At 34.1% G+C, this 14,486-nt stretch overlaps 1 protein-coding gene across 3 annotated transcripts; it reads left to right on the top strand.

The window, feature by feature from the left end:
- The first annotated feature begins 6,370 nt into the window (after positions 1 to 6,370).
- Positions 6,371 to 12,306, top strand: LOC110805661 (glycolate oxidase-like). 3 transcript variants are annotated; one of them, XM_022011297.2, is made up of 12 exons: positions 6,371 to 6,576; positions 7,478 to 7,652; positions 7,799 to 7,923; positions 8,996 to 9,042; positions 9,640 to 9,717; positions 10,433 to 10,557; positions 10,653 to 10,719; positions 10,812 to 10,874; positions 11,011 to 11,080; positions 11,161 to 11,261; positions 11,508 to 11,612; positions 11,757 to 12,193. In XM_022011297.2, exons 2-12 carry the CDS (start codon positions 7,516 to 7,518, stop codon positions 11,946 to 11,948), a joined length of 1,110 nt encoding a protein of 369 aa, XP_021866989.1. In that variant the 5' UTR covers positions 6,371 to 6,576; positions 7,478 to 7,515; the 3' UTR covers positions 11,949 to 12,193. The 3 variants fall into 3 exon arrangements, with proteins under 3 accessions (XP_021866989.1, NP_001413439.1, XP_021866996.1); NM_001426510.1 differs by having other exon boundaries at positions 6,399 to 6,576; positions 7,487 to 7,652; positions 11,757 to 12,306; XM_022011304.2 differs by lacking the exon at positions 6,371 to 6,576 and having other exon boundaries at positions 7,541 to 7,656.
- The last annotated feature ends 2,180 nt before the right edge of the window (positions 12,307 to 14,486 follow it).

The raw sequence follows: 14,486 nt of genomic DNA, 5'->3' as shown, positions 1-14,486 counted from the left end.
GATAATGATAATGTGGAAAAAGTTAATTGTGATATTTAAGATTAAGTATAGGCTTCTTACTATAGAAAGTATATGGCTAGGGGGCTCGTTTTGTTATCTCTATTATATAAGTGAAGAGGGGAGGGGTATTTTGGTAACATCACTTTTGGTGTCCCCCCTAGGATAAGACTAAATTACCCTCTAAAATTTCACAATTAAATTCAATTTAAACGTAATTATTTATTGATTTAAAAATCTGATTATTTTATTGATTTCAAAAACTGAAAATCAATAACAAATCAGGAAAGTTTTTTTGTGCCAGCATTATGGGCTAATTCCCATACGTGTAAAATTTAATGGTCTAATATTTGAAGATATTTGACTTTTTATAAAATTAGAAAACTATTATGGCATTTATTTTTCATAAGAATGGTAAGATATGATTATGTAGAAAAGATCATAAGAGTATAGCTGCACGTAGCATGTACAAGATCGTTTCTTACTGCCATACATCAATACGAAGTATTAAGTAAAAATACAATTTTAAGTTTTTAATAATTTCGCATGCACCACGTGCATATAAGATATATATCTCTATTTTATAAGAGAATTTATGAGGTCATTTTAGTAAATGGCCTTTTCGTGTCCCCTTTGAAATAGACTATAATACCCTTAATAAGTTTTAATTTAATTTAATTATAATATTTCTGAAAACTAATAATTAATTTCATATTATAAAAAATGAAATTTCAATGCACGTGACAACCAAAAGTCAACAACAAATTAATTTAATTCATATAACAAACATGAAAGCAATTACTAAGGCAGTTAAAAAATTGGAATTCGTCCCTTCAACCTTACATTTTTTTATTACAAAATTAAACTTATTCTTACTCTTAATCATACCCTAATTTTATATGGTTATACAAGCACTTTGCGGCAAAAAACGCAAAAAAAAAAAAATATGAACAAGTAAAAATCACAATCTTTTACGTTTATTTTAGCTAATTTGTTATTACATTAATTCCTAAATAGATTTTATACATATAATATGTATATTTTTTTTCTTTAGTTTTAAATAAACATGTTTTAGAAAATGTACATATTTTTAAGAATTTGTAGCGCGTATATAGGACTATGTTTTAATTAACAAATTAGAGAAGAAAGTCATTGAAGTATTATTTTAGTTCATTATGATCAAACTTTAGTTTAATAACTTAACATTTAGGTGTCCACATAAGATATCGATAATACACTTATAAAAATTGTTAAAAAATTTATAAACATTAGAACATACTTGCGTATATATCAAATCAGATTTTTAAAAATACCTGCACGCATTGCGTGCATATAATACTAGTATTAGTTAACAAAGGGCCTATAAAATGTTCTAGACAACCTTGTTAAATACATTAAATCAATAGTTAACTTTGTTATGCATATCCGTATTCATTATATGACACAAATTCTTAAAAATGTATGATAGTATTATAATAATATAATTGGGTCTTACTTTATGTTCAGCAAGTAACACTAAGAGACAAAGAAATGGGAATGCACACTTGTCTAAATGACAAGTGGGAGACTGAAGGAAATGTGTCCTTCACCAAAGATGCATTGGTCTAAAACCAAGGTTCAAATTAATTGTAGAATAATTAACTCAGTAAGATCAAGTGATCGGAACAGCTGGAGAAATGTATCCGATCAGTGAGTTCTAATCCTTATTAGGCTCACAGCTTACTATTGACTGAACCTACAAGGTCACACCAATGACATATAACGGATTGTCAAATTAAATGAATCGAAAATCCATTTAATGGCTAATCGGGAATTTAGTTTGGAAAACATTAATATACGATAAATCGTTGGATCGTAATCGTATATCGTATTGTGTATATCGTGGGCCAGGCTGTACGAATAAATCAGATCGTGCAACACTAAATCGTCAAGTACTATACGGTAAATAATGGTCGTAAGGCCTTAGACTCAAATACGAAAAGGGGTGAGCAACTATGCAACCCACAAGCCAAGCGCGCAAGGCCCATGTGCGATGTAGCGCTGCATAGCACAAGCCAATAGAAGGCCCATGGCCTTCGCTTGGCGCGCGCGTTGGCGAGCACAAAGCAGCAACAACAGCGACGCTGCACAACGCGACCCAGACCGTACCCCATGCACCTGTGCGCGTACTGTGTAACCATATTACACAACATTTACTTTGTAACCCTGATTCTCTATGTGCCTCCAAAATGAGATTTTCCCATAAGCCAAAATACCTTGAGAAAGTTCTAAGCTAACAGAATCAAAGCGGATCCGAACGTGCCAGTGGACGATTGTAGATCAACTACTCGTGGAGTTTTTGATCTTGATCGTGAAGCTAATGGGAGTTACACACTACGCACATTTAATCTATACTTTTGCATGTGATCTTGATTATGGCGATTTTTCTGCTTTATGAATTAGATTAACATTAATTCCCAACAATTTCTATCTGCATGAAACTTGGTACTAAAATCCAAAAACAGAGGGTTAATATAAATAATTAGAAGAGAATAGAAGCCTATTGAGTATCCAATTTTGTGAATAACATCTATAAGAGAGCCAAAAAGATGAACTAATAGAAGTCTATTAAGTATCCACTTTAGTGCACCAATACAACAGGATCTAGCAAGGAACTCCGATTAATATACACCAGTTCTAGTAATAGAATTGGTTCAAATTTTAATTTTTAAATTGCAAAAATGTTTACTTTAGGATAACTTTAGTTTAGTGAATTTCAATTGTTTTGAGTTGGTCAAAACTTAAAAGAAATGTTGGGACGACATATAGTTTGGAAGTATTATATGGTTACGTCAATGATAAGTCGGGTGACTGGGGCGAAGTCACATCTTTTTTTCCAGAATATAATTACTTGTATTAAACATCAAACAGAATACAAACAAGCTAAACAGCAAAAAAAAAACCCAAAACCCAAGGTGGGAAAAGCCTAACAAAAGCCAACCCCCACAAACTAGGAAACCAAAAAAACTACAACTAATGACTGATCTTTCTGAGTTTCTTCAACATAAAGCAACAAGAAAAAACAACCAACCGAATCTCCTTGAATACTATGGCAGAATCAGGAATACGAGTCTGGAATTTCTTTTGATTGCGGGCCCGCCAAACAAAGTAAACTGTAGTAAAGAGGGCTAATATGTAAACCTGATGCTTAGCCAAGTTACCATCAGCAGAAGAAACAACAAAATCCAACTCATCAACCCATCTGCAAGCATGCCTATCCAACCCGACCCACGCCAAAACTCTATTCCAGATCGTTGCAGACCAGGAGCAGTCAAAGAATAAGTGGTCAATATCCTCATGCTCCTGTTCACATAAACACAGGATCACAAGCAATACCAATCTTGAGAAGCATGTCACAGGTAGCTAAACGCCTCAAAACAACTAACCATCCAATGAAAATACACTTAGGCGGGCTAGGATTATTACAAACTAATCTTTTCCACGCAACATGTTCAAAATTACCTCGCAACAGATTGTAAGCTTTCCTGATAGAGAAAAAATCAAACTCAAAACAACTTAAGTCATCGGCATTATGGGACCTGAAATATCGCCCAACATCAATAAATTTCTGCACAGACCAAGAAGCTTGTTTGGGTGTTTCCATCTGCAATAGATTGTTGCTTTTCACGTAATAAGTGTGAATCCATTTGATCCACATCTTATCTTTTTTTCTTATGTAAATTCCACAACATTTTACAAAGACAAGCTTTGTTCCATACCACTAAATCAGTGATGTTCCATCCTCCCGTAACCTTAGGAAGACACAGCTTGTCCCAGGCAACTAGTGCCCTCTTTGTCAGATTAGAAGAGCCAAACCACAAATAGAAACGACAAGCAGATTAGATAGCATGCAGTACCTTTTTAGGGATGAGGAACACCTGACACCAATAATTCTGAATATTAAAAATCATTGCCTTGATTAGCTGAATCCTCCCTGCATAACTCAGAAGCTTTGCTGTCCAGGAGTTAATACGTTGCAGGACTTTTTGAATCAAAGGTTGACATTGTAACACAGACAACCTTTTTGTAAAAAGTGGCACGCCAAGATATTTGAAAGGTAGATCACCCTTCATAAACAGAAATTTATCCAGAATAGCCTGCTGGATTGGCTCACTAACTCCACCAAAATACACCGAACTTTTGTTGAGATTCGCTTTCAAACCAGAGGGAGCACAAAACAGAAGAAAAGCCTTATATAACTCTCTAACATATTTGACATCTCCCTTGGAGAATAGAAGAAGATCATCCGCAAAGCATACATGGGTGATGTTGAGCTTCTTGCATCTAGGATGAAACTGGAATAACGCATTATTCTTTAAGGAAGCTAGGAAACGATTCAAATATTCCATACATATCACAAATAAATAAGTCACGTCTTTTGTATAAGGTGGGCCGAAATTCTGTATAGGAGTACTTGTCTAATTCCCTAAAATAAAATACTACAATATAATAATCAATTTAACTACTTTTTTTTGTTGTAGTTTATTACACTAAAATATAAATTGACCATTTTTTTTAATATTTGAAGATACGAAGACTAAAATACTTGGACACCATAAACAAAGAAGTTTTAAGTAACACCGGCTAAGTACCGTTATGTTTAAAGTAGCTAGGTAACAAAAACTAAGTAACATATATTAAGTATTAAACGTATATATATTATGTTGGACAACATACTTATTCTCTATTTCCATTGAATAATACTCCATGAAAAATCTAAAGCACTAAAAAAATGTAATGAAAACAATAAAAGAAGTTTGAGAAACGAATATAAACTAGTTATTGCCCCAGACAATGCCCCGAGTCATACATTGTATGTAGATATTAATTTTTTTTATTTAAAATGAATTTAGCACAATTATTATTATATATACATAAATATTAATTAAAAAATTTATAATTAGTTAACTAAATTTTGTTAGATTCAAGTTTCTTTTGTAGATGTTGTATGACTTTTTAGTAAGATTAATTTAGTTTTACTTGATTTTTGGTACTCGGTATAAAACCTTTTTTTTTTCTAGTAGTTTACTTGATTGGTACTCCGTGTATTGTTGGGCATTAAAGTTTAATATTTATAAGAATGACTTTTGTCTTTTTTCATTACTTTAAAGTCATATGTTGTATAAATGTAGAGATGGTTAAATCTTTACATTATGAATGGGAGGTCATGAGTTCGAGCTTTGATACTAATATTTTTGTGATAATAAAATTGAGTACTACATGTATGCGCATGACATGACATATCGTCATTCACTTGCCAAATCATAGTGACACATGACAACATAACATTCCTTGCATTGGAGATTTAATAATAGTATATATAGATAGATAGATTCATAATGGATTTCGTAAACAAGGAACGATAGATTTATCAAATATTACAAATAATAAATTAAAAAAAAACATGAAATGCTAGCCATTGGATTCGAATATGCAACTAGCATTTTGGCGGCAAACACCAAATACCAACTCAACAAAGGGAGAGGAAGTTATTCATAAGTGCAACTTCTATTATATATTTCTAGAATCTTAGGGGGAGGGGGGGCATGGCCTACCCATGCCCCACATAGCCTCGCCAGTGTCGGGTGAAATCAGATAATGAGTTGCCACAAGGTCGGATCAACACCATGTTGTGTTGGGTTACAATCGGTTACGAGTTCTTATTGAGCCGAGTGTTGAACCAGACTCAGATCATTGTCGGGTCAGTTCGGTAATCGAGTTATAGGTATATATTACCGAGTCCGGTACACATCGGCTTATGGGTGAATCATTTAATAAAATTTCGGGTAAGCATGTGGGTTAAGGTAATTACAAGTTTAGTTGAGGTTCTCACGTAATTTTTTAATATCTCTACTTTACGGGCATACAATTACGTTCCACATGTCCCATGGAATAACCAACACAAGTTGGTGGAGAACTCACCTATAATTTAAAGGTCACAAGATCGAGCCTCGTAAGTCAAGGGTCTCAAATAGTGACCTCATTAAACCAAGTAGAAAAAATAAAGTTTAACTCAAAAAAAAAATTAAAGAAAAACAAATTGCACCATTAACTATATATTGTCCTCTCATGTGACAATATCTTGAGTGTCAAAATTTTAGAGGTTGAGAGAAGGAGAGAAATACAAACTCTGGAAGAAAAAAAATGTATATTTTCTCATCCTTAAATAATTCTTCAATTTCGAGTGATTTATTAATTTATTTAATTAGTTCATATTATCCATTTTTATGTTGTTTTTGATAATTGAATTAACAAAAACTCTGAAACACACATTTGTTTATGTGGATGAGAAATACTATGTTAGCAAAATTTTGGATTCGGCTTCAAATGCCCACCCTTCAATTTTCACATAATCTAATCCTCTATCCTTTTAATTTTTGTCTTTATTCTTCATTTTTGTACTACACTTATTTTTATATCACCAAAATTTGTGCAACTCTTGTTTCCCTTCCTTGGTTTTATATCCCCCAATTATTTGTCATCTCTGGGTTTCTTCCTCACTCTCCCCCAGAGAACCAACTTCAAGAGTTCAATACTAAGGTTTGCTTTTTGCTCCTTTTCTCTTTTATTATCAATCCTTGTTCTGAATTAGTTGTCGCGTTGATATAAATTTAATTTTAACTTTTTACGTGACAATTAAATCCGAATAGGTCAATAGTTTTTAGTATTCTTATTATAGGGTCATTTAAAACAGTCAATTGAAATAGGACTTATACTTTCTATTCAAATAGTTTTTTTTTTTTCTCATATTTGATTTTGGTATCAATGTTTTTGGTTAAGGGTTGATGGGTTTAACTTTAGGCTATGTTAATCGTATTTGTCTTATTTCTAAGTGTATCACCTTTTCTTGAATCTTTCAAGTCCGTCTTATGATTCTTATCAATTGTTGCAAGTTGAACATTTTATGATTTTCCAAAGATTTTGATGGAACTTTTTTGATCACGGGAAATTATTTATGTGTTGCTCGTAGTTGATTACTGGGTATGGTGATTCTTATCCTTTTGATGATGAATGATTATTGATGTAAAATTGAGACTATGTTACTTTGAATCGAGTTTGTGTCCATGTGGGTTTTTCTTTGAAAATACATGAAGTGAAATCTAGAGTTGGAGTATTTGTAACTAACAGACATGAAAACGAAGTTGATATATATATACTTCCTCCATTCTTATTTACATGACACAATTGAGTTGTTGACACTATTCACACAAGCTCCTTTGACTTCCTTTTGTTATTTATACTTAAGAAAAAACATAGTCGTGTGGAATCTTATTAGATTCGTCTTAATAAATACTTTTTAAATATCAAATTTTTATAATTTTTTCTTATCCCTAATTGAAAATATTAATGTTTGAAAGTATGCATTGGCAAACGTGTCTAAATAATTGTGTCATTTAAAAAAGAACAGAGGAAGCATATATATTGATTATAAGTTGTGAAGTATTTGTAGGGGGGTGGGTTTAAATATATTAGCAGAAGATGGAGATCACAAATGTGAACGAGTATGAGGCCATTGCAAAGCAGAAATTGCCAAAGATGGTGTATGACTACTATGCATCTGGTGCAGAAGACCAGTGGACTCTTGCTGAGAACAGAAATGCTTTCTCCAGGATCCTGTAAGACTGTTTTTGTTTGTGTTTGTGTTTGTGTTTGTGTTTGTGTTTGTGTTTGTGTTTGTGTTTCTGTTTCTGTTTCTGTTTCTGTTTCTGTTTCTGTTTCTGTTTGTTCGTAGTGGAGTAATAAATATCCGCCATTAATACAGGTTTCGCCCACGTATCCTTATTGATGTAACCAACATCGACATGACTACAACTATCTTGGGATTCAAGATCTCAATGCCTATCATGATAGCCCCAACTGCCATGCAAAAGATGGCACACCCTGAAGGTATACCCCCAACATACTTAATGTTTCAAGATATGCTGCATGTGTGTTGTTCAACTTAGTTTCTTGCTCAACTCTGATTAATTGTGACAACTGACATGAATTATTAACCAACATATGTTGTTTCAAAGCTATCTCAGATAAATACTTTGATTTTCCACTCATCTTCAAGCAGACTATTGATATGCAAATGCACTTCCCTGTGGATTTTCATCTTTGTAATACATAATTTGTCAGAGTATCAGGATAATTTCCATTTTTCTTCCAAATCTATCAAGCAATATCAGGATATAGTTTATCTTAAGTTAATGGAAAATAGATTTGTCCATGTTTTCAACAACTTTCCACAGTCCCATCTCTTTATTCAGACAAGGCACAACAGATGTTTCACACCCTATTCAATTCTTCTTCCCCTCATCGGAACACCAGCTCGTGTACTACTTGCTTGCTGGGAAAGCTGAATGCTTCCTTGTTCTTAAGCTAACGAAAAATGAATACAAATTTTCAACCTGTGGATGGCCTTTTGACATTGCTTAGTGCACTGCTGGTGTATAGTGCTTACCATGTTACCAAGTTTGTTATCCCTATCTCACTTATTTTTCGGTGGACCTTGTACTTGGATCACACTCTAAAACTCAACGCCAAATTGGCCTTTATCTTCAATTTTTTGGTTGGCTAGGTCTCTTTGAATTCCATGTCAGAGCTTCTGAGGTTAAATCATTCCTCCAATTTTTTTAAAGCACAATTATATTTAGCTTATAAAGCATCTCAGTAATTCTTTCATGGAATAGATCAGTGATTATTTTCAGCTGTTGTAGGTGTAGTGACTCGGATATAGTCATGTATGTATAACCATTTCCCCTGCAGTTGGCAGATTTTTTTTTTACTGTTAACGAATAGAGACTGTTGGGGTGGTTTCACCATCCATCATACAGTACTCTTGATGAATTTACATCAGAGTTTCAGCATTTACTTGTGTGGAATGTAAACTGGTGTCACAATACTTGGTATAATCTAAGCAGTCTTATAAAATTGATTGGTTACTAATGTGATCGCTTCTGATTGGTTCATGCAGGGGAGTATGCGACTGCCAGAGCAGCATCAGCAGCTGGAACTATCATGGTTTGACTTAATCCTATCTCTGAACTTCTATTTGGATTAAAATTTGTGCTACTTTATTATTACTATCTACATTTTGTTGGACAGAGAGAACAAACCAACTTACCAAAGTGACAGATTCCTTTGTTCTTAACTGTATTTACTAATAAAAAAGGCTACTCTTGCTCCTCGGTTCTTCTTGTTCTTTTAATTCTTTCAGGGAAATGATAGCAGAACTAATGCAGTAAATAAGTGATGACGAATTTTCCTTTGTTTTATATCTAAGGAAAATTAGTTCTGAGCTTTGACAGTATTCAAGTATGAAGTAACTGCTGCAATGGATTTCTCACCATTTTGAAAATTTCCAAAGACTTTATTCTTAAAATATTTCTATAAAAAAAAGGTAAAGGAACCTTAGAAATCCTAAAAAAGTAAGCTGCACGAATGCTCAACGATCATTTAATTTCGTAGTTTATTAAGGAGGCAACCTGGTTGGCTTTGCACACAAAGCAGTACCTCAAAGACTTATGATGGCCGGTTTCCCTGTCAAGTTTGATACTTCTGAAATTGTATTCCATTAAATTGGTGTGGTAATATGTATATTTGTACTTGTTTGTTCAGACACTGTCCTCATGGGCTACATCAAGTGTGGAAGAGGTTGCTTCAACAGGACCAGGCATCCGATTTTTCCAGCTCTATGTAAGCATACAGAATCCAGCATGTACTCTTATTAGCTGTTACTCAATTAAGCAATAAGCATGTTTTTTTTTTTTTTTTTTTTGATGCAAGCACGGTACCGTACGTTAATTAAAAATAGTTAAGGAGTTACAAGAGAGTTCAAGGGGGTTTATCCTCCAAAATTACATCCATAACATACCCCGGAGGGTGTTCAAAATACACTAGATTAGGCCTATCTATTACATCCGTGCGACACATTTTCGCCATCCTATCCGCCACCTTGTTAGTGCTTCTTGGAGCAAAAACCACTTCAACATCCGGAAGGTCCTGCAAGAGGTCCCTGCATTGGTTAGTTAAATGAAGATTAGCATCAACCACTTGAGAATCACCTAAGCATTGTAAGGCTTGCTGTGAATCTGAACTTATGATCACTTTCGACCATCCTCTTTCTTTACTGATTTTCAGCCCCGTGAAAATTGCAAATATCTCTCCCATTAGAGCAGATTGCAGCCGACATTGTTGTTGGAAACCCAAGATCCATTCTCCCAAATGATCCCTAAAGACTCCTGCAACGCTACTTACTTCTCCAATATTGATAAAAGACGTATCACAATTAAGCATAAGGAAATGTAAGGGAGGGGGGGACCACCGTGAGACCGAAACAGATGGGTGAGATTGAATAAGCATGCTTTTGAGATTGAATTTTCTTGATGTTTTTATTATTTTATATATGCAGGTATACAAGGACAGGAATGTAGTTGCTCAACTTGTGAGAAGAGCTGAGAGGGCTGGGTTCAAGGCTATTGCCCTTACTGTTGACACACCCCGATTGGGACGTAGAGAAGCTGATATCAAGAACAGGTATGAAACACATTCTCCTGTTTCCAAACGAATGATTCAGGGGTCTTTCGTGATGGTTTATTTATATTTATATTTGGGTTTTTTTTACTTTTCAGGTTTGTTTTACCACCTTTTCTAACATTGAAGAACTTTGAGGGTATTGACCTGGGCAAGATGGACAAAGTAAGTGTTTAACAATACCAAGATGATTGGAACCAAAGAACTCTTATGTTATTATGTCAAGTGTATCTAATCTATTTGCTATTATTATGCAGGCAAATGACTCTGGCCTTTCCTCATATGTCGCTGGTCAGATTGATCGATCCCTGAGCTGGAAGGTAATGTGGGATGGGATTTGAAATTTATTAAGTACAAGTATGTGTTTGTACTTCTCTGTGGTTGGAAAGACAGATTAAATTCAAGATAACTTGAGATTAGTTATCTGATTAACGTGTTTTTACTTGAATTAAACAGGATGTTGCGTGGCTTCAGACAATCACCAGCCTCCCCATCCTTGTGAAGGGTGTAATTACAGCTGAGGATGGTAAGATAATTGGGCTTAATTTTTCATTGAATTTATACAAATCTTGGTCAGTTATCTTATTATATTTCATATCTTTTTAGCAAGACTGGCCGTTCAACATGGGGCAGCTGGAATTATTGTATCCAACCATGGAGCTCGCCAACTTGATTATGTTCCTGCTACTATAATGGCTCTTGAAGAGGTAAACTGTTTTTTTTTTGTTTGTTCTTAATATATAATCCTAGGTAGGTTTGTAACAAAACTGTTTAATTTTTGTCTTTTTTTGGTGCGAATGAGCCACAAGGGCAATATAAATTACAAATGGGGGTAGGGGGATTCGAACCTGAGACCTATTGTACACAGGCCCTCAGTCTTAACCACTAGGCCAAGACATCATTGGTAACTGTTTAATTTTTGTTAATTGGTGAAAACTACCTGAACTGTTCAGGTTGTCAAAGCAGCACAAGGTCGCATTCCTGTTTTCTTGGATGGTGGTGTTCGTCGTGGAACTGACGTTTTCAAAGCATTGGCATTGGGTGCAGCTGGAGTATTTGTAAGTAGAATCATATTGCATTGAGATTTAAGCATGCCATGTCATCATTGTGACACGGCTTAAAGGTCGCATGTTGCGACCTTTATCATTTTCGTTGGGTTTTTATTGTACTGATTCAGTGATGGTGTTGTGTTGTGTACTCAGATTGGAAGGCCCGTGGTGTTTTCCCTGGCTGCAGAAGGAGAGGCTGGTGTTAAGAAAGTCCTTCAGATGATGCGCGATGAGTTTGAGCTGACAATGGCATTGAGTGGTTGTCGTTCCCTCAAAGAAATCTCGCGCAGCCACATTGCTGCTGACTGGGACGGCCCTAGTTCTCGTGCTGTTGCCAGATTATAACAAGTTTATATAACTTGTGCACAAATAATGAAACCTATGTTTGAGCAACGGAAATGTAACAGCATATCCTTTTAAGTTTTTCTTTTTTTTTTCCTACTTAAAAAGTGCCTTCTTTTTCGTTCAAGAACTTCATTTTTGATGACTATCAATGGATGCCTTATGTATTTTCAAATGGCTACTCTGCCTTTCATTGTATATTCTTCTTATTTTCCCTTTTTTAATAAATACTTGATATATCCATATAACTATATATTTACTCACCTATGGTTAATGGTTTATTTGAGGATTAGTCGTGCAGGAAATGTAACGCTGAATCATGCGTAGATGTATTAATTATTTGACAAGCTAGGCTAATGAAGTAATAGCTCATATTTGCTGGGGAGTTATTATTGCCAATGAGTACTAATCACACATTGACACTCAGTTTTCTTATTGTTCTAGTTTTCCAAATTATTGAGTTGAGTTTAGCCGAGTACTACCATATTCAAGTTCAAGACCGGTAAATTTATTTTGTCGATCTTGAACTGATGTCAGCAGTCTGACTGCCTGTGCTATCGGCTGAGAGATCACAAGAGCTCAATTCGTCAATGAGATGGTTTGTTTAGCTTATTCGTTAATCAGGTTGAGTTCATAACCAATTATATATTATTACGAAAATAATACTTCTATATGCTTCGTAATTCGTATTCTTTTCAGATTCAGATATTATAGAAAATAAATGTACCACTTAAGGACCTTTGATGAAAATGAATTGACTACTATGCCAAAATCCACTTAAGGACTATTAGGCCAAAATCCATACTCGATGTCCTTTGATGAGAATGACTGAATGAGTTGACTATTAGGCCAAAATCCATTCTCATTGTCATGTTTGGGTATGGAATTTGGCTTCCATTGAGTATGGGTCACATGGCAAGATCCACCGATTATAAATAAGCATGAACTTCCCTGATACAATATTAAGACATTAACATTTAGGAAATTTTGTGAAACACTACTTTTAAGTTTGGTGGTTTTGTGAATTGCTACCTTATAAAAACTTTTTTTAATTTAACTACCTTATAAGTTTTGTTTGTTTGACTAACACTACCATTTGGCGTTTTTCGTTAATGTTTTCCGCCGTGTATTTCTTCTTTCTTTTAAATATCTCTGTTCATTTGTCATTTTGTGCATTTGCCATATTAAATAACTTTTGTAGTGGAGTCCAAAGATGTAAAACATTAACAAAAAATGGCAAATAGTAGTGTTAGTCAAACAAACCAAACTTATAAGGTAGTAAAATATAATTTCCTTTTTAAAAGGTAGCAATTCACAAAACCACCAAACTTAAAGATAGTGTTTCACCAAATTTCCTAAGATTTAAGAGTCATATTATATTGACTCATATATTTAAGAGTCCTATTATATTGACTCATATATTTGTATACTACCTCCCTTCTTCGTTACATTTTATTTGTCTCGTTTTTTTCACTGGCTTTTAATGTATGGAGTGCACATTTGACATTCCATATCTCTAACAAATATAGAGGACTAAATACTATTTCTGTTCTTTTATAGTGTACTCACCGGTTTTGAATCTTCTAGAGTTCTAAAATAACTTTACAAGGTAGAGTTTGAGCAATATCGACCATTGAATAAAAAATCAATGGCTCATATATTATCTTTCCAAAATCCCCCCTATTTTTTCTCAATCAATATCCCCTACTGATTTTCCTTTTTCACTAATATGAGCGATTGATTTTAAAATGTATGATTTAGATACAACTATACCTTATAGAGTTTCATTAAAACTCTAGAAGATTCGAAATCCGTACTTGGTTAATACTTGCCTATATCTGTCATTAATGGTAGTGTTATACTCATAATAAGTCATATATTATCACATTTTTCAAAGCGTTATCATAACATACGTTTTGGGATCCTACTACATGTACACTTAGTGTATAGGGTATCTTGTACACCATGTTTTTCTATTGTTTGAAATGACCTATTTATTATTTTTCATTCTCATTTTTTAGTGGGTTTGATGATGTGCCAACAAATTAATGGAAGTGTATAAGAGAATCTTGTACACTAGGTGTACATATAGCATTTTCCTACATTTTGTCGTCACTAGTGACAATTTGTTTGATTGATGAATTAAATTCAAATAGATACAAACTCCGTACATCGCACAGACTTCAAAACTAGTTCCTATAATAATTGAGACGGCCACGATAACAAATGAGCCAATGATTTGGTGCGGTGGTGGTGTAAGTTCGGCCCAATACTACCTGAAAAGGCAACATAAAACCCCCATGTCGATTTGATTTGTTATTCTAGTTAACCATTAATTATTTGGGAAATCATTGACATCATGCTCAACATTAATTATTTGGGAATGGGAATCATAAACATACGACGTGGCTCAAATTACTTGAAAATTGTTGCTGCCAGATAAATGTTTCAACTTTTAACGTAACAACTAGTATTTGGGCCCGGGTGATACCCCGGTTACTACGTTAATAACATTTGCATTTATTTATTTTTATTTTCGCA

The sequence above is a fragment of the Spinacia oleracea genome, chromosome 4 (assembly GCF_020520425.1).
Source record: "Spinacia oleracea cultivar Varoflay chromosome 4, BTI_SOV_V1, whole genome shotgun sequence".
In the NCBI taxonomy this organism is placed as follows: domain Eukaryota; kingdom Viridiplantae; phylum Streptophyta; class Magnoliopsida; order Caryophyllales; family Amaranthaceae; genus Spinacia; species Spinacia oleracea.
The sequence above is the reverse complement of the archived record's forward strand: the minus strand, read 5'-3'. Positions and strand labels throughout refer to the sequence as shown.